This window comes from Puntigrus tetrazona, chromosome 5 (genome assembly GCF_018831695.1).
Source record: "Puntigrus tetrazona isolate hp1 chromosome 5, ASM1883169v1, whole genome shotgun sequence".
Classification (NCBI taxonomy): domain Eukaryota; kingdom Metazoa; phylum Chordata; class Actinopteri; order Cypriniformes; family Cyprinidae; genus Puntigrus; species Puntigrus tetrazona.
The window spans coordinates 21,109,855-21,133,345 of NC_056703.1; the positions used below are offsets into that span (position 1 = coordinate 21,109,855).

The 23,491-nt window shown below is 38.7% G+C and overlaps 2 protein-coding genes across 2 annotated transcripts in view; both read left to right on the forward strand.

Moving 5' to 3' along the window:
* Positions 1-10,986, forward strand: part of tecta (tectorin alpha) — a 35,893-nt gene extending 24,907 nt beyond the window's left edge. Inside the window, 18 exon segments of the mRNA XM_043238932.1 lie at positions 27-597; positions 677-1,130; positions 1,173-1,326; positions 2,061-2,165; positions 2,271-2,480; positions 2,595-2,811; positions 3,418-3,617; positions 3,956-4,336; positions 4,773-5,059; positions 5,153-5,433; positions 5,672-5,782; positions 6,004-6,206; positions 7,479-7,642; positions 7,880-8,128; positions 8,242-8,404; positions 8,637-8,721; positions 8,883-9,002; positions 9,821-10,986. Of these exon segments, the coding sequence (XP_043094867.1) occupies positions 27-597; positions 677-1,130; positions 1,173-1,326; positions 2,061-2,165; positions 2,271-2,480; positions 2,595-2,811; positions 3,418-3,617; positions 3,956-4,336; positions 4,773-5,059; positions 5,153-5,433; positions 5,672-5,782; positions 6,004-6,206; positions 7,479-7,642; positions 7,880-8,128; positions 8,242-8,404; positions 8,637-8,721; positions 8,883-9,002; positions 9,821-9,924 (4,059 nt within the window). The 3' untranslated portion in view covers positions 9,925-10,986.
* A 322-nt stretch (positions 10,987-11,308) lies between these two features.
* Positions 11,309-23,491, forward strand: part of usp2b (ubiquitin specific peptidase 2b) — a 30,681-nt gene continuing 18,498 nt past the window's right edge. The window contains exons 1-2 of the mRNA XM_043239759.1: positions 11,309-11,454; positions 12,930-13,482. Coding sequence (XP_043095694.1) covers positions 12,976-13,482 — 507 coding nt within the window. The 5' untranslated portion in view covers positions 11,309-11,454; positions 12,930-12,975. The remainder of the gene's footprint in view (positions 11,455-12,929; positions 13,483-23,491) is intronic.

Here is a 23,491-nt window from a genome sequence, read left to right on the forward strand (position 1 = left end):
ATGCTGTAACTTTAATCTACACCCAGGTCAATGGTGAACCAGCAATTCTTCCTTATGTCCACCCAGTGGAGCCTTTAATGATATACCGGTCCTCTGGTAATACCACGGTGATTGAGTGGAGTGGTTTAGTCCGCACCCGATACTCACGTCAGGGATTGCTAAACATCACTCTCTCCACTCTCTTTTACAACACCACCTGTGGTCTTTGTGGTTTCTTCAATGGAGATCCAATTGATGACCTCCGTCTACCTAGTGGAAGGCAGGCAGATACACCCGAACAGTTTATTGAGGGCTGGAGAGCCATTGCGGATGATCTGACGTGCAATGGCGACTGTGAGGACTTGTATCGTATGTGTACAGATTTAAGGCTGTACCAGAGCCCATGGCTGTGTGGAAACATCAACGACCCTGGAAACAGCTCGTTCCTGGCTTGCCATGCAGCAGTTAATCCCTCTCCTTTCTTCAGGAACTGCCTCTACAACATGTGTGTGAAGGAAGGAAACCGTTCTGCCCTGTGTAACTCTCTCCAAGCATATGCTTCAGCTTGCCAGGATGCGCAGATAAACTTGGGAGCCTGGAGAAGTGCTACCAACTGCCGTAAGAGAATTGATTGTTTCTCTGCTTTATCATTTTCAGCAGCTTCTATCCAATTCAAATATTTTTCTTTCTTCTTTAGCTCTTCCCTGCCCAGAAAACAGTCATTTCGATGAGTGTACATCTGCATGCCCTCTCACTTGCTCTAACTTGGATGATCCTGACGAGCCGTGCCCTGTACCCTGTTCAGAGGGCTGCCAGTGTGAAGAGGGATTTGCCCTACGCGATGGCATCTGTGTGGCACGTAGCGACTGTGGCTGCTTCTACCTGGGCCGTCAGCTAGCCACCAATGAGACATTCTGGACAGACTGGGAGTGCCAGGAACGCTGCTACTGCAACGGCACAGACAACAGTGTCTACTGCACCTTCTCACCCTGTCACCCAGAAGAGTACTGCCAGGAGACTGAAGGTCTGTTTTTCTGTCAGCCTAGGACAGAGGCCATGTGTGTTGTTGCTGGTTATGGACACTTTTTGCCTTTTGGAGGTGTACCGTTTGACCTCCAGAGCAGCTGCACTCTTCGTCTAGCCACTACTGAGTGTGGAGAGGGTGATGAGGAGGGCTTTGGGGGACTAGACAGTGCAGAGACCATTCTGGGGGGACTGCCCAGGTTCCAGTTTTCATCTCGGAGCGAAGAGAGAGACACTGGACAGGCTATATGGGTGCGGGGATTTGTTCTGGAAGTCTATGGATATGAAATTGAGGTGTCACGAAGTTTTAAACACACAGTCACGGTAAGATTGTCCTGAGCTGTGTTGCAATTATAAATAATGGGAATCCAATGCTTTTCTTCACTTTGTTTTAAACAAATAATTAAATGGCATATCAGTTTGTGTTACGCAAATCGCATTCTCATATTCATGTGTACAAATGTGATTCAGCAGCCAAAGCTTATTCGAATCACTACAACTTTCTATTCTACACCTGCACCTGAAACAGACAGCCACTGATATCAGTTTTGTCCATTTGCTTGAGTGGCAGACATTTTATTATCACAAGAATTCATCTGTAATTCTAGAACACCACCTTTTGAAGGTCAAACTCCTCATTTTTATGACACAAAGTTATTTTAATCAACCAGACAGAAGAGCTAAACAAAGCAGTAAATCTTTTCAGGTGAAGGGTATAATATTTCAGCCAGCATCTGTTAGCACACTGGACCAGATACAGAGGGAAACTTATAACTGAGTGACGTCTGGAATGAGTTCACAACACCACTGAAAGATCTGAGGAACTTTAGATCAAATAAAGATTGAGGTGAGCAGAAAACCAAGATAGAGACAGAGGGAATCATCATGAAACTGTCTTTTTAACTCTGTTAGACAGTATAGGAAGAATATGAACAACAAATGGATAAAATTTGATTATATAAGAAGATGAAACCGAAAGGGATGTATTATGTACTATACAGATTTGATTGCTATTTTTGAAACAAATTTCTAAGTTTTACAGTATTTATGTCTTTTAGGTGAATAAAGAGCGCCTGTATCTGCCTATAAAACTTGGTCCAGGAAAAGTTAACATATACACCCTTGGTCTGCAATTACTTGTGGAGACAGATTTTGGTCTGAAGGTGGAGTACAAATTAAAATATGTATTGCAAACCACATTTTGCTTATAAAACCCATTCTGTACCTTATCCAATGTGGAAGCTAATACACAGTTAATATCTCTACAGGTGGCTTTTGATTGGAATACTCTACTGCTTCTGACTCTTCCTCGCAGTCTCTTTAACGCCACTTGTGGGCTCTGCCAAGGAATGCCCATTACTGGTCCCGCACTAAGTGTCACAGAATGGGGCATGGCATGGGCAGAACGTGACACCTTCTGCCAAGTGGGCTGTGGGGACTCTTGCCCTCGCTGTGGACTGGCTGAGAGGGGCCTAGCTGCTGAGGTCCCTGCCCAAGTCACAGATGCTGTTGGTAACATTGACATGGATAACGGTAACCCAGGAAACCGTTTTCACCTTGCTGAAGGGTTGTATGTTTATGTCGAACCTGAGGCAGTGAGATTATGTGGACTTATAATAGATCGTGGAGGTGTGTTTGCACGCTGTCACAGCAAAGTGGCACCAGCATACTTCTACCAGAGCTGTCTGCAGGATACATGTGTAGATCAAGGTGCGAGAGAGACCATCTGTAATTGGCTACAGATTTATGCCAGTACCTGTCAGACACAAGGAGTGTCTGTCATTGGCTGGAGAAGTTCCACACCCTGTGGTGAGATATATTTTCAGTTTATGTTTACTTAATCTTATCTCTCTCTTTCTAAGGCAAGCACCACAACTAGTATTTCTCATATTTAAGGTTAGGATTTTTTTTCTACAGTAAATTTTTATGGATTATTAGGTGATAGATGTGCAGTTCATTTTCTAAGTGATCAGAGAAAAAACAGAGACTTACAATTAAGGACAAATATTTGAGAAATGAGAATGGACTCTTTTGACTTAGACCAATAAACAGCCATTTAACCAGCCAAATCCTTAGCAATTTTGGGCAAGCACAATGCAAATTGGATTTTATATTTTTTAAAGATTCATAAGGCAGCTATGCATTTAGATGCAAATATTGCTCGCACTTCTAGGGCTGACAAGAAAACACTATTATGAACCTTCTTAATGTTGTGTTATGCTGGCTAACAACAAACCATGGCTTATTTTACAAATGTTCTGTTTTGCCAACATAAAAACTACAAGTCATTTTATCACAGTCAAATCCTTGTGAATGCCACACATTCATATAAGCCCTTTTTAGAGAAATACAATACATCCTCTTCTTTACTTCTGGAGAAGCTCACCCGTCCAATGAACTCTTGTGTGTGCCCAGTGCTGTCGTGCCCCGTGAACAGCCACTATTCCAGCTGTATGATGGTGTGCCAGCCGCAATGTGCCCCTGCACGTGGACAGAGAGACTGTAACCAGTACTGTGTTGAGGGGTGCCAGTGTGACCAAGGCTATGTGCTCAACGGCAAAAGCTGTATCCTTAGTCAGAACTGTGGATGCTACACGGATGGTAAATACTATGAGGTAAGATGGCATATCACAAAATAAAGCCAATACATCTAATAACAAAAACAATACAATAAATCTTAAAACCTTGCAGTGCCAAAATACAATACCACGTTTTTCTAATCAGTTTACCTAGTAAACAAATGTTAAAAGGAACGTTTTTATGTATATTGTCTTGTTAAATTGTAAGAGTTTTTTATTTAAGCTAAAAAGTATTATTATATCTTAAGAAATAATAAGATTTAATTCATTAATAAACATTTGTGTTCCATAAAAGTTATAGAAGTAATAAAGACTGTTAAAGAAAGACCTAGAGAGCCTAGAGATATTGTAACTCTATTTTCTATGTCTCTTAGCCTAAGCAGTTGTTCTGGAACAGTGACTGTACCAAACGCTGTCAGTGTATCGGCCGCAATCTGATTCAGTGTGACCCACGGCGATGTAAAACAGAGGAGGAATGCGTTCTACGTCATGGTGTGCGAGGATGCTTTGCCCGACGTAATCAACACTGTGTGGCATCAGGCGGTGGCGTCTTCCGTACTTTTGATGGTGCCTCTCTTCGCTTACCTGCCTCATGCTCCTTTGTTCTTTCAACGATCTGTCATAAGCTGCCTGAGTTATCTTTTCAACTTATTGCCAATTTTGATAAGTGGAGTACACCCAACCTAACCACCATCTCCCATGCTTATCTCTACATCAACGAGGAAAACATTCTCATCTCTGGAAACACAGTTAAGGTAAGAAAGCAGAAATTGCAAATGATGTATGGGACAGGACATCACTCAGGTGAAGTGGTCCAGAATTTCCTGAAAACTCTGGCCCTTGAGGTCCAATGTGTTGCAGAGCTCCAACACTAATCAAACACAGGATTACTAAAAGCAGTTGAATTTGATTAGGGATGGAGCTACACTCCACAGCAGGGCTTGGCAACTTCGATCTAAAAGGGCCACTGTCCTGCAGAGTTCACCTCCAACCCTAACCAAACACACCTGTCTGTAGCTTCCTAGTGATCTTGAAGGCTTGGAACTAAACTCTGAACAAGAAAGTGGAGCTTGGGGCTAGCATTAGAGGATGGATTTAGACATTTATTTTTACATGTTGATTGTGAAATTATTATATAATGATTCATTCATTAAAAGCTAAATGCTAAGTGTTTTCCTCTTTTTACCTCAGGTAAATGGTACGCCTGTGTCCGTACCTTTTGTCACAGGTCTAATGACACGAGTATCCACATCAGAGGGATTCCTGGTGATTGACACTCCCCAGGACATCCAAGTGCGTTATAACCGATTCAACACCCTCAGCATTACAATGGGCCCACGTCTGCAGAACAAGGTGTGTGGACTGTGTGGGAACTTCAATGGGGACCCCACTGATGATTACATCACCTCACGTGGAAAACCCGCCGTCAGTGCACTTGAGCTTGCTCAGAGCTGGAAAACCAACGGCATGCAGAACAGGTTTATATTTATCACTCATCTCATTAGTTTCACCATGTACACTTTTCATTGCCACTCATTTTCCATTCTCCATTGCGTGACTCTTGCCTGTAGCTGTGATGAGACGCAGTATGTGGCTCTGGCTCAGTCCTGTGATAACACAGCAGTATCAGAACTCCAGGGAGAGGACAACTGTCTGAAGCTCACAGATTTGAAAGGTTTCTTCCAGCCCTGCCACGGCCTGCTGGACCCTCACCCCTTCTATCAGTCTTGTTACATGGACGGCTGCTACAACCACCGCAAGGCCCAGGTGTGCGGCTCCATGGCAGCCTACGCTGAGGCCTGCCGCTCTTTCGGCACTCTTACCACCAAGTGGATTGCACAGGAGAACTGCTGTAAGAGGACACTGCCACCTACTGGATAAGATGGAGAAGTGTAGAAAGCGAAAGGCAGCATAGCTCAATTGTCATTTTTAGTAGTACATTTTATATGTATCTGGAAAACAAATGTACATTTATTTTATTATTATTATTATTAATATTATTATTATGACTTGTTCATGCTTACAATAAGACATTTTCTCAATTTTGACAAAACTTTCTGTGCTAACTTTGTAACTGGACCTGTCTTTAGCAGAATGGATCTATGACCCCTGTGCAGGAGAGATTTGCTCAAACAACACATGTGAGCAGGAGAATGGAGGAGATCTGTGTGGCTGCCCTGAGCTACCCAGCACTGAAATTAGTGAGTAAAACAAGATATACTGTGTCAGAAAAAAGTATAAAAAGCTTTGCAGGGTCTCTTTGAGGTTCTTATCATCGTTCATTTTCAAACCCATTCACATTAACATGCTCCAATTATGTTTTAAGTTATAGTAGTAGGCTAATTGCTAAATTAAAAGGTCATATTATTAGCTGTTATTAAATATTGACAAAAGACCTTATATCTTGTACTTTGTGGCGTAGGTGAGGATGACATTATCCAGGCAGAGGTGACCTGTAAACACGCTCAGATGGAGGTTTCTATCTCCAAGTGCCGTCTGTTCCAGCTGGGCTTTGAGAGGGAAGATGTACGGATTAACGACCAGCACTGTGCTGGTATCGAGGGAGAGGATTTCATCTCTTTCCATATCAACAATACCAAGGGACATTGTGGCTCTATTGTACAGGTGAACAAATCCATCTCCCTCATTAACAATTGTTCAAGATCGTACAGTCTCAGTTTAGACAGCAGGAGCTCTGCTTCTTGAGAGTACTGTTACATTCACATCACAACTGCTCCAGTTTAGGTTTGATACACATCTTTACAGTCCAAAAGGCATTTGATCAAATGGCTTGGACCAGCCAGGACCAGCTTAAGCAAGTTTAATATGTATTTATTCCAACATTGTCTGTGCCTCACAACCTAGTCATCTGACATCCTAAAAGTTTTTTGCCATTATCTTAATATATTTTTCTAACGAGAATAATTGCACCTTCTGAGAAATCACTTTTCCAACAAAATCTGAGGCATTTTCTTGCAGGTCCTGCCATAGATATGTATCCTATTCCTGCCTTGTGATGAGTTCAGCAAAGATATGGCAAGATATATCAATATGGCAGACGGAACAGACAAAAATAATATCAATAAACTAATCTTTTGAGTATTAATGGAAAAGATTCCATATGATTACAATGCATTATTTAGCAGTGTGCTGCATTTAGGCATATTTGAGTATTGAATCATCAGTTTGAGCAATTTATATTGCCTCTCACAAATAGCACTGTTTGCGTCATGCACAAGTGACCATCTATGAAGTGCGTCTCAAAAAACAAATTAAGTAGGAATGCTTGTGTTTTGCATGAAACTGCTATATAGTCGGCAAGTTAGGTTCTTGTTTAGATTAGTGCCGTCAAACAATTAATCACATAGTTGTTGTTATAATATATGGGTGTGCATATATATACATAATTAAATATACACAGTACACACATATATGTTATGTAAACAAACAAATGTATTTTGTATGCGATTAATCATGATTAATCATTTAAGCACGTTTTAAATCATTAAATCATCCATAATTCAAACAGAGCTTAAGTTAGTCTTATTCTTTAAAAAAATATTCTAGATTTTAAAGGCAAAATTTTTTTCATTCGTACTCAATGGGCTGCTGTATAACACAATTAAATGTTTCCTCACTTAGTTGTAAATTGCTCAGTTTGGTTAAATGAATGTTGAAATTGTTTTCTAAATATGTTTTCAGATCTTTTGGAACTAATCATTTTAGACTGTTGGATTTTTATGTTGGATGTTGGACTTTTTTTTTGGTTTTTCACAATAACATTGTATGCATACTTAATGTGCTATCTGCTTGGATGAAGAAGTTATTCTCTGTGGAATGGCAATTAAATTTAGAGTAACTTTATGTGTGTTTGTGTGTGTGTATTTGTGAGTCTAGTCAAATGGAACACACATTATGTACAAGAACACGGTGTGGATCGAGAGTGTGAACAACACAGGGAATGTAGTGACACGTGATAAGACCATCAACGTGGAGTTTTCTTGTGCTTATGAATTGGACATCAAGATCTCCCTGGAGACAGTATTGAAGCCAATGCTCAGGTCAGCTACCACAGTATCACAATGATAATACTAGTGTAGCACTGTATAAATAATCATAATATTTCATGGTAATGTACATACCTTACCCTGATTTTGTGATATTATTTTTCATCTCTGTCAACATCCAAATGCATTATAATGAATAACAAACAGTTAACATTATCTCATATTACATGCACAGCTGGATGCATGAGATATACGACAAATGATAACCTCTCTTTTTTCTGCTGTCCACAGTGTAATAAACCTCACACTGCCGACCCAGGAGGGCAACTTCATCACAAAAATGGCCTTGTATAAGAACGCCTCTTACCGGCATCCATACCGCGAGGGAGAAGTGGTGCTGAGCACCAGGGACGTTCTGTTTGTGGGGGTGTTTGTGGAAGGAGCAGATGATAAACAGCTTATTCTCATTGTTAACATGTGCTGGGCTACACCATCTCGTTACAGCAGTGATCGCCTTCGTTACATAATCATAGAGAGAGGGTAAGAAAGTAGCGTATAAAAAAACAACCATTTCAACATATTCAAATACTGTTCAGAAGAGGACTACACATCCATATACACACACCTCTCTCATAGCACAACTGTAATTCCAGGTGTCCTAACATCAAGGATAACACTATAGGCATGGCTGAGAATGGCGTGTCCCTCACCTGCCGCTTCCACGTCACTGTCTTTAAGTTCATTGGTGATTACGATGAGGTGCATTTGCACTGTGACGTCTCTCTGTGTGACTCAGAGACCAACGCTTGCAAAGTGGTGAGAGCTTGTACACACATACGCGTCGACAAGCACCTTTTTATTTTATTTTTAGTCGTTTTGCCATTTAGAACAATAACGACAATACTAAAGGTAGCCGGTTCATAATGTACCACTAAAACGAGGCTTGGAGTGACAAATACAAACGTGATTTAGTGTAGATATGGTTCACTCGTTCATCTCTACATCAGTCTGTTTCTTTTGGTCTTGTAACGACCTTCTGATTTTACAGAATTGCCCTCATAACAAACGAAGTTATATGGATTACAGTCAGCATAAAGAACAGATCCTGTCAGTGGGACCAATCAGAAGAAGAGGTGCGAAATACCTTTTAAATTTGTACACGAATGCATGTCCTGAGTGTGTGTGTGTGTGAGAGGAACTTGTGTGTAGTGGAGGCAATAGGATGTGGGTGTATAATTGGGTGTTTTGTGTATGTGCATATTAGCGAGGTGATTACAGCTGTGTGTGTATTTAGATTCAGACTGGTGTGAAGAGGATAATGGTGGCTGTGAGCAGATCTGCACTAGTCAAGTAACAGGCGCTGTGTGCAGCTGTGTGACAGGAATGCTACAGAGAGATGGGAAGAGCTGCCGAGGTACAATACGAATACACACACACATGCTGTAAACGTGCTGCAGAAAGTAGTGTGCTACGAACAGTACAACATCCCAGTGCTGTAATTATAATTATTAGCATTCTTGGAACGCCGCACTATTGCATGTGTGACATTGTTTTTCTGCAACAGTTTATTAACAGCATTAACTTAATTAAAGCTACATTTTAGACATTATGATCACCTTCACAAACAGGCCTAAATGCAATCTCCGAAAATTAAAAGCTCCAACAAACCACATGGTCACATCACTTCACATTACATAGATATCCTTATTTATTGTACACGTGGCTGTACAAATTCTGTCTTAAATGCATATAAAATCTATAATTATTGTACTTGAAAATATGCAACATGACGTATCAGATGTAACTTGTAATTCCACTCACAACCAGCTTTTATTCGTGTTTCTTTACAAGATACTGCTTCATGTCCATTTATAAATTTGTTTTCACATTTTCCATTAATAATAAATGTCAGTGTTGTCATCAATCACTTTTGTACACTACACTCACACATATATATATATATATATATATATATATATATATATATATATATATATATATATATATATATATATATATATATATATATATATATATATATATATATATATATATATATATATATATATATATATATATATATAAATGTCAGCAGCATCCGTTGACGTCCCGTTTCTCTGCAACTCTGAACCAAAGTGAAGCTTGTGCGTTCTTCATGACTTCTCTCAAATTGTAAACTCCCCGACCCCCTGTTCTCATGAATCTCTCCTCTCATTTTCTCTTTCTTAACAGTCACCAGTATGAGTACTGACCTTCAACCCCTGCTTCTTCTGGCAGCTGTTGTTGTAAGCGTCAACATCTTACTGCAAACACACACCTCAGTTTTTTTCTCTTAACACCCACCAAGCAAGGTCAAGGGAGACAGAGGCGTATACAGACAAAAGGGAGGAGAAAAGAAAAGCAAAAAGGAGCCAGTGAGGGGATATGCATGTGATGCATCAGCAGTCCTGCAGTGAGGACCACCTCTGAGCAGTTCCCTTCATCGAAGTGAAAACTGTGATCAAATGCAACCAAGTGATCCTTCACCAGCTGGATATCTCAGACATAAACAACGTGCCTCAGTCCAATATAATAACATGACACCCTTCAGACCCTGAAAAATCCCAAATCTTTTCTTTGGCACAACATCTAAATGTCAGAAACCAAAAAAAAAGCAAACTGTCACTTTGAAACGTAGTAATAGAAAGACGACTACTGAATATTTCACAGCCACTAATGACAGATTAGCGAGCGTTACTTATTAGATGATGAATTTTCCTGAAAAATCACTGAAACGTTGAAAGCACGTGTTGCAAGAATGGATGATAATTCTCAACACCAGTTATGTTGTTGTAATGTTTTTGATTTAGTTGATTTGATGAAATGCATACCCTCTATTGCTCTAATTCTCAATATGCCATTTTGTTTCTTATTTAAACCCCTTTTTTGCCATACTAAAGTATTGCTGAGATCAAAATGCCAATCAGCATTTGTATTCCTGCGAATACAAATGAGTGAATAGTGTTTGGTACCAACACACAAATGTTCTTGAGTAGCCAACTTTTCAAGCATCACTTATTTAAGCTGTATATAGTAGGCCATGTTTGATGGATGTGAACACTTTTGCCCTGTACTATAAATACTCAATGTACTGTATGAATCACTGACATAAAGTGAATTGTTAGAGTCATCAACTCCATTTGCAATTTAATCTGCCAATATCACTCATACTTCATGGTGATGATGATGATGATATTAATGGAAATTCAAGGACTGGTTCTAATCACTTTGCTCATGACACCACACAACTGAAATATACTGCATTTCCTGTAGGCTTGGGACTGCCATAACACCATGGTAAAGGATGTAGTCAGCTGATTGGTGACCAAACCCTTGATGTCCATACTTACTGTAACGATGTTTTCTTATTTTAGGGGTTGTTTGTTTTGTTTGGTTTTTAATCTGATATGATTTATTTGAGAATAAAGTGAGCAATTCACATTGATTCTGCTTCTATTCATAGTGCATTAGTCACGGCTTCTGCAGCAAGCCAAAGATAGAGAACGCGCGCGCGCGCGCGAGAGAGAGAGAGAGAGAGAGAGAGAGAGAGAGAGAGAGAGAGAGAGAGAGAGAGCGAACTATCCGCGTTGCTATGGCGACCGCTTGGGAGGCGGTGCCTTAAATCCTGACTTGAGAAAAGCGCAAATATCCGAGCAGGACTCTGGTATGCTGGTATGCTGCCACTCCAACCAAGTGATCGAGTGCGTAACGCTGAGCCAGTGCCGTGCGATTTTCTGCCGAATCTCGAAGTAGCGCGTGATATTTAGGAAAATCCGGGAATATTCTTTTTTTCAGGCCACACGGGAGGATGAACTGGAATTCCGCTGGTAAGCATCTTAAGGGTTATGGGGGAGGCTCTTGCGCAGGATTAAACATGTGACATAACTTACCCTCGCCAGCTAAGCTTCTATCGCCACCCCGTCTATTCCCGATTTTAGCGTTCATGCAATTTAATGTCACCGCCAGGCGTTTTCAGTGGCAGTTTTCCACAGTCAGCGTTAATGAGTGGGCAGTGAATGCAGTGTTTATAGTAACTGCTGTATCCTACAGTAACAGTCTCTGTTTGACTCATGCTCAGATTGCGTCCGCTGCTTTAACGGGCAGCAGTGCATTACTTAATTACTCAGACCTTCGCCAACACGCATTCCTTCATTCCTCTTCATTAAGTCAGTTATTTAGTTTACATCACTACAAACACTCGTCAATATCATCATCGTCATCGTCGTCGTCATCATATTGTACTTCTACTCCCATGCAATGTTTTTAATAACTCTACTTTTACCTTGCATTTCATGACATTTATCCACAACCAATGTATCAATCTGATCATTGCCATCTTTTTTTTTTTATGCATGTAGATCACTATGCACACTTTTCATTCTGTTTGTTTTCCCAGTTTTTAAAGTAGCCTATTATTGTATTTATAATTATGAAACTGGTTTGTAATTGTATTATTATGGGAGGGTTAAGATTAGGGTTATAGGTTTAGGGTTTATAATAGCCAACATTACTTTATTCTAGTCCTTTTACACTACTGTGAATTATATTTTAAAGAATATGAATATTAAAGACAGTAACATGCTGGCTGATAAGTTAATTAAGGCAACATCAGTTAAGATGAATTATAATGCCATATTAAAAAAAAACTCTTTTATAAAAATGTAAAAACATGGGATCGTCTGCACAATCCATCTGTGTTTGAGCTGTGCAATTTATTGTATGTTGCAGCTTTTATTTCATACATAGCGATGTGATTTAGCTTTACAAACTTTTCTTACGTGCAAAAATTAAATATATGTACTCGAAATTATTATTCATCCAACCATGTTTTTCTTTCCATGAAATATAACAAATAGTAGCGGGTGTAAACCGACAACTGTGTGACGTAGAGCCTTGTGAAAAGGTTTTGGTTTTTATTTTTTGAGTTTATTTATAGGAAGCGCTTTTGTTCGCGATTTAGTTAAGTTGTCACAGAGAAGTCGTGACTTCAGCCATTTCTCCAAGGCAGTTTGCGGTCTTTGAAAGATCATCTTTCATCTACTTCTTCTACATTTCTCTCGTTGTCCAAATTTATGATACTTTTCAATTGTAGTGTCAGCGTACATTACCGGCTAGTAATTCTAGTTGACCTACTTCCACACAACTGACACCGTAAGATGAGACAAGTCACGTTTATTACGTCGTCTTTGTGTTTGCATGAGCAAGAGCTCCATATGTTATATCCTAATGCAAATTATTTGCTTAGACTAAAAGTTTTGCGCACAGCTTTGTTTCTAGCAGACTGTATTTGTTTTTGCGACAGTTTGGCTCTCTCCACCTTGGGGCTGATTTCTCTTCACATCTCGATCATGTCTCCAGTCTACTCACCCCCCAAATACATCACTGGCTCCACCCTCTTAAGTCCGTACAGTTCCTATGACCCCTGCGATCCCACCCTGGGATATATCGTCCGAGGTCAGCCTCAGCTTTCCAGGTATGCTCCTTCCACCTCCCGCTACCTGAACCCCAGCCCTTGCCTCGCTCGAGGCGTCCTGTTCTTTCCCCAGGAGCCCGAACGTGGGCGAGCTGCACCCCATTCGGAGCCCCACATCGGCCGCCGGAGTGAGAGCTACAGCAGGATGCAGGTTAAAGGTCAGATTCCCCGAATTAACGGGCCGAGGGGGCGCTCACCGTCAAGGACCGGATATAGCTGCACATCGCCCTTGTCAAGGCAGCGCAGGTCGGTCAGTCAGTCAGACCTGATGCGGGAGCTGGCCACACTGGAGATCTGTGACCAAGCAGCAGTGTACACAGTCAAAGAAAGCACGATCAGGGGACGAACAGATTACTCAGGGCCTTTCTACTGGAGCTCAGAGGTGAGTTCTTTTTCTTTTGGATTTTGAGAATCTTTTTGTTATGACATAAGTTCCAGTGTATTCTTTGTCAGGATGAGCTAAATGTTTTTTTCTGTGGCCATGAGATTGTATGGTCAAAATTACGATTTAAAATCTGTGTCCCCTAAAAAAAGGTCAATTTTTGGATGTTTTCAATGCTGCAATCTTTTTATAAAAGTACTTACATTAACTCTTTCAGTAAAAAGTGTAGAGCTGTTTTGCATTTCACATTGCATTTCATTGCAGAGTGTCTCTTCATCTCAAATCAAACACATAACGTTGCAGTTTTTATGTATTGTAGTTAGATTTGTATTAGCTGTGGAGCTAAACTTTAGTTTATGGAGTTGTTTGGCTTACACATGTTCTGTGGCATTACTATTGAAACTAGTGAATGTTTTAAAATGTATGATCCCATATTTTTACTTTCCTATAAAAGAGAGTTGTTGTTTTTTTTAATATGGCATTATAATTCATCTTAACTTGTACTGATATTGCTTTAACTTATCAGCTAGCATATTACTGTCTTTAATATTCATATTCTTTAAAATATAATACACAGTAGTGTAAAAGGACTAGAATAAAGTCGCGTGGTCTGATGACAAAGTGAGGCAAGGTCTACATTAACGACAAGACTATTAACCCTGTAATACTTAGATTTACTCGCTAGAGTGCGCTGCCTTCCTCTTTTAATTAAAACTGCTGTATTTAAAGAGCCACTGATCTTTACACAGATACTGTACACAGATATTATTCAAAAACTACAGCAGTTAGCAAAAAGAATCAATGCTATTATAGTAAATAGTTTTGAAGGGACCAATGAAAAGTATTTGAATGGTTGGTTACATTTTTATGAAAAAAAAAAAAAACTTGATTAATTGAACTCTTGAAGAAAAACGTGCAGTGTTTTTGCTTTTGTTTTTTATTCATAATATATTGTAAGTTTTTCTACTGATTAGAGTACACACAATAGGTGTAAATTACTTTAAATATATATACAATATAATTACAAATATTGTAATGTTTAAACATAAGTATAGGCCAGTATTGAGGCATTAGTCTGGACTTGTCCAGGCAGTACAACAAATGTATGCAATAACTGATCATTGATTGGGCCTCATAAAATCTGGCCTTCCATAAACACCTTCAGATTACTGGTTCTGCGCATTGACTGAGATCATTCATTTATGAGCTGACATTGTGTCACGTTGATTGCTAGTCGATTGCTGTCATAGTGGGCCAGAGGTCTGTGCAGTGCTGAATACAATTACTTGTTCACAGTAGCAACCCTGTATATCAGCACAATTTCACGTTGTTATAGCTCGAACTTTGTCATTGTCAGGCCTATAGCGTTTGGTCAGCCAAAATCAGGGTGTAATAAAAATGTGCAGTACCAGGTGCAGTTCTGCTTAGAACTCCGACTTAAGCTTATTTGCGTTCCCGTTCTCCTCCTGTCCTGACAGTGTGACATAACTAGATGCTTTGAAATTTAATCTCACCATTTTTTATGCATTATTCAAACATCGGAGGAGATCACTGTGCCAGAATGTGTGTTTTTGTTTTCCTTTCTCTTTTCCTTCATTCCATTCCCACGATCTTGTGGTGTTGGGAGAGGCCGTGAAAGAGATGAAGTGGTGTCTTTATGATCTGACTAAATCCTAAAAGTTTTTTTTTTGCCTGGCATGTTTGTTTAGGTTGCATAAGTCTCTACAATCAGGTTTAAAGGTATTGTAAGGGTAAGCGGAGAGCTTGTACAGAGAGATAAGGCATCGTGCTAAGGCCATTATAAAGATAGAATATTTGTATCTTTATTTCATCAGTTTACAAAGTTTGATTGTGAATTAGGATTATTCTACCACCACAGATGCAGTTCTGCACGCTCTCTCTCTTTCTTAATCTATATATTGCAAATTTCTTATTATGAAACGTGTAGATATCTTAAGTGAAGTTAGCTGATCCACATTACTTTCAATGATGTAACATTACTCGAGCTATAGTAGTCTCTAGTCAGATTTATTCACATTAAATAAATTTACTGTGTGAATCAGGACAGTGAATAAACCATATCAGTGCTTTTACCTTTTGCAACTTAAAGCTTTAATTAGCCGAAGTCATATACAGAAATCAGCTTGAACTCAAAATGTTATTTTTACTTTAAAATGTACTGATGGTCACCGTGATAATGCAGGCGATGCAATAAAAACTATAAGATAAGTTCATCATAAGGGACCTCTGTGTAAAACATGGCCAGTACTTGTTCAAAGGTGGTGCATGTGATCATACAAAGACACAAAACAAAATCAGGGTGACACACTAACATAATACTATAAATGAAATACAACCCCCCTAGATCGCTGTAGATGTATAGATATGTAGATATATAGATATAGATAGATATAGATAGATAGATATAGATATATAGATAGATGGACAGTGGGGTTCAGTGTTGTTCAGTTGAAATATACTGGGATGAACTATATTTGCAGCAGTCTAAAACCATAAGACCTTCATTACAAGCATTCACAGTAAAAAAAAAAAAAAAAAAAAACCTAGGAAACTAGGTCTTGTGTTATGACATTACGTCCAGTAATGTGTGTTAGTGTAAAAAAAGGTGGAGAGCAAAAGAGAAAGGGAGTGAGTGCATAAGTAAAACATCATAGTTAAATCATTGGGAGAGTCTCATACTTCTGCCACTCCTTTCACTCTCCCACGTCAAGTTAAAGCATGTGGTAGGTTCAGGATATAACTATTTGTACAGAGACATCACATGCACAGACAGAAGGTACATTCCTACACGAACTAAGAAACACTCAACAATACATCTGTGGTGTGTGATTGAAATTGCATGAGAACGTATCTTCTGTCCTGAATTCCAAGTCATTCTGTCACATACGAATCACCTCCCGGGATCTGTGCCGATCTCTCACCATGACAACCAAACATGTCTACACAAGTCACCAGAATGAGTCAAGTCTTCTTGTGTGCTTAATAAAAGCTGGTAGTAGTATACAAGAGAATATTAAGTTGCCGGGGCGTTGCTATGTGAATGAAGTTTGCTGCTTTTTGCGTGGCAGAAACAATGATCTTTGTCCTGTCTAAGATTATCTAGTTGAGCTCTACTTGGAAACCTGTCAAGAACAGATCATACCTGGGTCATGTTTCAGTCCAAAATCAAAAGAAAGAAATGGTAATTATATTACACAAAAGAACATAAAGCCTGTATTTAGGAGCATTAAATTGTTGCAAAAAATGTAAGTAATACTAATACTAATGGTCTTCAATAGGTTCAATAAGTGAAAGTAAAAACGTGTGTGCTGTTGATATAAAAATATATATTTCAAATAAATGCTGTTCTTTTGAATTTATATTCTAAAAAGGTTTCCACAAAACTTTAAGCAGCAGAAGCATTTTGAACATTGCTTGAAGCAGGATATCTTGATATTAGAATGATTTCTGAAGGATCATGTGACACTGAAGACTGGAGGCTGCTGCAAATGCAGCTTCACAATCACAGCACTAAATTACACTTTAAAATATTTAAAAACAGAAAACAGTCACAATAACATGACTTGTGTTACTGCTTTTTTTTAAATAAATGCAGGTGTGGTGTGTGTAAGAGATTTCATAGACAGTTTTACAAATCTTACCATCTGAGCTAAAATATTTTTCATTTTCATTAAATCCCAATTTTAATATTTTTTTTATTGCTGCAGCTCTGTATGTGAATGACTGTCTTGTTTGTGTCTATTTTTATTTTTCCATTTTAGGATGAATGAATGAGACAGATCTGATACTTAAAATATTACTGAGAGTTCCATTACTGCATGTCTCCCCTGCTCCACGGAAAGCTATTAAATTTTCCTTTGGGTATTTCTGCTATTAATGAATGGCTCTAGACTAGACTGTTTTACTGCCTTTGATGTTTAATGGAAATGTCCTGAATTTCGCAGAAACCTTGTTGCACACAACTCATGTTGAACAAAAGTCACTGACCCCTTACTTACTCTATATTTTTTAACTTACAGAAATACACTATACTTATAAGTCTTATTTTCCAAAATGTGACTAGAAGCTCCTTACAGCATAATTTGCTTGACTCAGCTCCCTGTGGCATTTAGTCGCCTCTATTATTAGTAGAGCAGAGATCATAATAAAAATAAAAAAAAAATGAAGAAGGTTTTTAATAATGAATGAGTAAAATTTAGCACATTTACAATTTGATAGACTATAAAGCAGTAAAGATCATGCTTATTACTCATGGCCCTGATAAGATGTTTTATTGCCAGACCGATCAACTTTGTACTTTCATCTAAATTAGTGTCAAGGCCATTTGGTTTATTTTGGCCCACAGTAAGAGCAGGTCTGGGGCCAGCTGTGTACTTGGCCGGGTATGAGCTATTTGAAGTGACAGAGCGAGACTTCCTCTGATAAATTCCAGAGACAATATGATTTCATATAAGCTGCACAAGACGAGGGAAGCCATGGCTTCAATCACGTAGGCTTCCTACAAATTAAGCCTATCTTACAGTTCTACAAAATGCAACAGTAAATGCCTATATTTAGATTTGATGATGATGATGATCTCCGTGCCTGACAATTCTTTGCCACATTACTTTATAGGCATATAATTAGGCTTCAAATTCAGTGTAAAATGATAAAATGGCTTCAACCTTAGCAGGGTGCCTTCAGGGCAATCGGAACAGTCAATGCATGTCGGATTTATGTCATTTTACGGTCGCAGAAATGCAATGCAAGATTGTGTTTCCTGCCTTGGCTCAGTGGAAGGGATGTGAAGAGACAATCTGGAGAATGATGAGGAGTTCATACTCACTCACCCACATTCCACACAACGCAATGGCTCTCTGTCTTCTCTGGCTTGCTCTATAAGACATACATGCCAGATTCCTGACATGCCGTGTATCTGAATGACGTTAGTTAAGAGCATGTGTGCATACAGTTCTGCATTTTTGTTGATTTGCTCATCTGCTTGCATCAGCAACAGATCAGTTCCATTTGTTGACCAGTAATACCTAAAAATATATGTAAAGTCACTGTCTGTTCTATAAAAATACTGTTCATTGGACTACATTTCTAGGGATACTCCAAATATTGTTGTATGTACATTATTAGCCAGTGTTAGAGATTTTTTGATGCTGGCTATAGTGTATATCAGATGATACTGGATTTCTGAAGAGGTCATTACATACCTTTATTATTATTTCAATATGTTCCTTGAGGTTCACTTGTAACATTAGTAAATGTAATGTAATGCACATCAAACAAAAATATATTTTTGGAGAAATTATGATTTTCAAGCCAAAATCTGACCCTCTGTCGGAAAGGTCTTAGTGTTTCATCCCCTTCATGACTTGTCAGCAAAACGAAACTGCAAAAAGCATCAACACCCCTTCTGTTTCACAGGAGTCATGTTTTGAAAAAACTATCTATAAATATCAAATGGCAGACAAATTGCTTGCAAATCCAATACACCCTGTACTACTTCATTCATTTTTCAGCAAAAGATTCTTGCAAATGGGTATAAAACCCCAATGAAATGTTCAGAACTAACATAAACCTCAAGTGTTATCCAGGGCATCAAATATGAGCTATCAAGCAAGTTTACTACGTCAGAAAAGCGCATGAAGCTGGTTTTGTGATACAGCTTTAAAAATTGTATAAGATTCACAAATTATGTGTCTGAGCTCATAAAAGTATTGTGAAAAAAAACACAGAAAAATAAGTCTATTCATTAATTTATAATATGCCCTGTAATCGTAATAAAAAGGTGAAATGTGTGAAAAGGAAGTTGTTTCTTGTTTTATTGCCACTAGTGTTTATTTAAGCTAGAAACTACATTGAATAGGTACATTTTGGAGTTCATTAGAAACAGCAGATTACAAAACAATCTGCAGTGAATTTCCCCGAACAAACATCTAATCACTTCTAATGATCTGTGATCTGTCATATAATGTATTCCAGCCTGTAGGCCAGCAAACAATGACCAGAACAGTCTAAGAGCTACCTTGAAAAGCCAGAACAACAGAGCATTCTTGGTGAAGACCATTCTACGATGAAGCACATTTAAAATATCATATAAATCAACACATTTTTGCAATTCAGCTTCTAAATCTGTTCCGAACAATTTTTTTTTCCTCTGCCAGTTCTTGCAGAGGAGTGCAGATTCTGTGTGAACTTTGTATTTGATTAGGCAACACAACTTTGGCGATTCTCTACATGCTATCTGCTCTTAAGTCACTTGTTATCTTTTGACGTGTATCATATCGTTTCATGGGAGAGAGGAACACCCTTGAAATACCACTCTCAAAACTGATGATATAGTGAAAGATAGGTATGCAAGTATCCTCCTCTAGGCCACACTTAGTGCACAGTAAGGCGCTTTAGTTTGCCACAGCATAGGGCTCTAGCTCCCCAGAGGTAACAAACACCTAATGGCAAAGGATTAATTAGCCCCCTTGAGTACACACTTCCGTTGAGTCAGCACACAAGTGGCTTAAGGACTGAGGGAGTATTTTGTCAGTATGTACTTTTCTATGAAAAAGCAGCTGATGTGTATTTAAATATCGTTGGAATAATGATTGCCTTAGTTTTATTCTTATGGAAAATTCTGATTGCCTCCTTTATTTGTAATGAATATATAGAGACCTGTTTTTTCTAGGAACCTCAGACTTGGTTATGCAACAAACCTGCCAACTAAGCCATCTCATATTGCTCTGATAACATCAACATTTGACCTGTTACCAACTTATTGTCTCTGTCACAAACAGCTGTGTCTCTGTTATTATTTCGGATTAATGATGTGAGTAATCTGCCCCTATTTTCAGTCTTCACGGGCAACATTGCTACTGGCTATAGGGCAGATTCAAGCAAAGTCGCTAATTAGAAATCATGATTTAACTAAGATTGCATGGGTGAGATATGGACGGAATGTGTTTTTACTGACACTCTCAGCGCACACTGTGGTTGACATGGTGATAATATAATGTCCAGAGGGAACTAGAGGAAACATCAGAGACATGGGACAGAAAAGCAGCAACAAGAGCCGTTGCCAGAGTTACCCAAGAACACAGTTGTGCACTCATGTGCTTCTTTTGCTTGTAAGCCTTTGAGTCTTTTTAAGTTTTTGGGCTTTAAGTCTATTTGCGTTCCCATAGCAAATACAAGGGTACACAATGTCTCTGGCTGTCTCAGTGTCCACTGTCCCATATACTCACCGTTCTCCGTAATCCCTCTTATAACTCCAGCTGTCACTGAAAACCCTTTGATCCTCATGAAAACAGTGTTTGAATACAATGTGAAAAGTCATCTGCATAGTCATATCCCAGTTAAAGGGGAAGTATGCCTTTTCTATAAATAAAACTACACTGTACATAAATAGTTTTATTTGAAATATTAAAATATTAACCAGTCATTTGTAATGGTTTTCTGGGAGAACGCAAAGCTTGTTAACAAAAAAAGTATGCGGTGTTCTTCAAAATTGGGTTTTCTGTCACTCAGCAATCTTCTACTCATCTCCAGCCCTTCATATATTTCTTTAGCACATGTGCACGATTGAATTTCAGCTCTATTCACACATCTGACCACTTTTTGTAATCAATTCTGGAAAATTCAGCTGATTTTTTTTTCTGAACAGAGAAAGTGCCTCGCAGTAGTCCACAGTTTCTGCCCAGGCATGTGTCACGCCCTCTTTATATAACTAATAACTATCAGGTTGGTGGCTAAATATAACAAAGAAGGCATAACAATAAGCCCAAAACTATTCTAGTAAATTCTCTGACTGACTTTTACACACATCTCACATGATGCTGTTCATATTTTACAAGATAGTAGAATCTGCACAATCTTGTTTTAATGCATACATACACTTTATTTTATTGGAAATGTATTAGTGATTCTTTGAATTCCTGATAAATGCATTATGTAAGCACGTTACCCAATCTCAATACCTTGCATATATTTGTTGCAGAGAAGGCACTGCTGAAATGCATCGCGATGAGCTTGTGAAAAAACAATTTAATAATGCAGATAAAGACAAGTAAAATCATTATAAATGAATAATACAAAATATTTCATTCCACATTTAAAGTTACTTATAAATACTTCAGTGTAATAAAAACTGGCTTATTTTAACTAATATTAGTGGCCCTTGTATTTTTATACTCATTAGAGTATCACAATCGCCTTAACAGCACGCTAACGTCAAACTTGAAATACATTGTGACTCAAATCTCTCATGCTGAGCACTGCTTGCATTAGGTATTTGCGAATCTTAGTATATCTGGAAGATTGTACCTTGAAGTTAACAGGAAATACTGCATTGATTGCTGTTCTTAGACTTCCACGCGGTCTACTCGGATCAAGCACCCCCTCAGTTTTTCCACTCATGACTGTGAACATTTCATTAGCGCTAAGTAAACACTCTCTGCCAAACCTGCTCTCTTTTCATGCATTTATTCATTGGTCAATTCAACATTAGCAGTTACTCATTTGCCCGGCACATGTCCCTGCAATTGCTTGCCTTAGGCTGACAGTAAAAGACCTTAATATTATGTAATTGAGGCCGAAACAGCATAGGATTTCCTTTCTAAACCCAGCTGCAGTTGAGCAGCGGTTTGGAACACAGCCGGCCGCATGACTCTTCACTGTCTAACAGATGTGAATGTCATCATTTTCTGTGTTCAGTGGTTTTAGGGTGATATTTTAAATTATGGTCGCATGTATCATATGACTCAAATGGACATTTTTGGCCTTTTTGGTCACATCTAGCTATTTCATCCATAAAGGTGCCGTGTCAGATTAAACAACTTTGAAAAAGGTCTTTCAACACCACTGCATTATATTGTTCCATCTAGCTGTGTCCGAATGTAACATGTTGTTGTAAGGCTAAAAGCTATTCTGGCTGGCTGTGGCATAGCAGTTTAATGGCCTTACCCGGTGTTGTTTTCATGCCACTGAAAGAATGTTGCCCTCCTAGGTGACTCAGGCTTTGTTTTATGGAACTCAAACAGACTCTAATGACCTTGTTAGTGCTGCTTGCTAAGGCTGAACTGAACAAACACTTAAGTATTGCACTTCAGCATGTACCTCGTTCCTCACCGTATGTGCTGTGAACATGATCGACACCTTAAATCATATGTTCTGTCGAGGAGTGGTGGACCAGCGCTTTTCGAACATGCACTTTCACCTAGCATATGATAAAATATTCAGCCAAATCAGAAAAAAAAACACAGTATATGGTGAGCATTTTATGTATAACTGCTTATAGAAACTGCTTATAAGGCATCTACATATACATATCGTTCTGGCAAAAAGACTCAAATGAACACGGGAAGCATCCACAACACAAAAGCATATACAGCTTCTGTAGAAAATGAAAATATTTAGCAGTTTCCTGTCTGTCTGCTCTTCTGTTTCTACTCTGTATATGTGCAGTGACTAGAAAAAAAAAGTACTACTGTAAATAAAGGCATAGAGACAGTCAAGTCCCCAAAATTGTTTTGAAATACAACACACTTTGCCTCACCTGACTACAGATGACCTTTTTATAGCTAAGAGTTCTATTAATATAATTATAGTTTTGCTTTAAAAAAAATAAATAAATAAAGTATTTGTCCTAGATGTATTTGGATATATAGCACTATATTAAATCTAGACAATGCACATAAAGTCTAAAATGGGACTATAAAGAGTTAATGCCATAGTTTTCCATCAACCATTTGAGTTAATAACCAATCGTGTTTTACAGCGCACTATTCATGCATGAGTAGAACTCAAAAGAGGATTTCAGTAGAAACGTGTTGCCCATGATCCTATACTGTTGGCCAGGAGCCATTTGCAAGATATGCAGATTAAAAATGAGAACGCTTTAAGGGTTACATGCATTCTGAGAACGGAAAAAGGGTCAGTTCTGGCTTTGGCTTTCCTGGATGCCACAAATGTGTTACATGGTACTATGAATTCATTAACCACCAGCAGC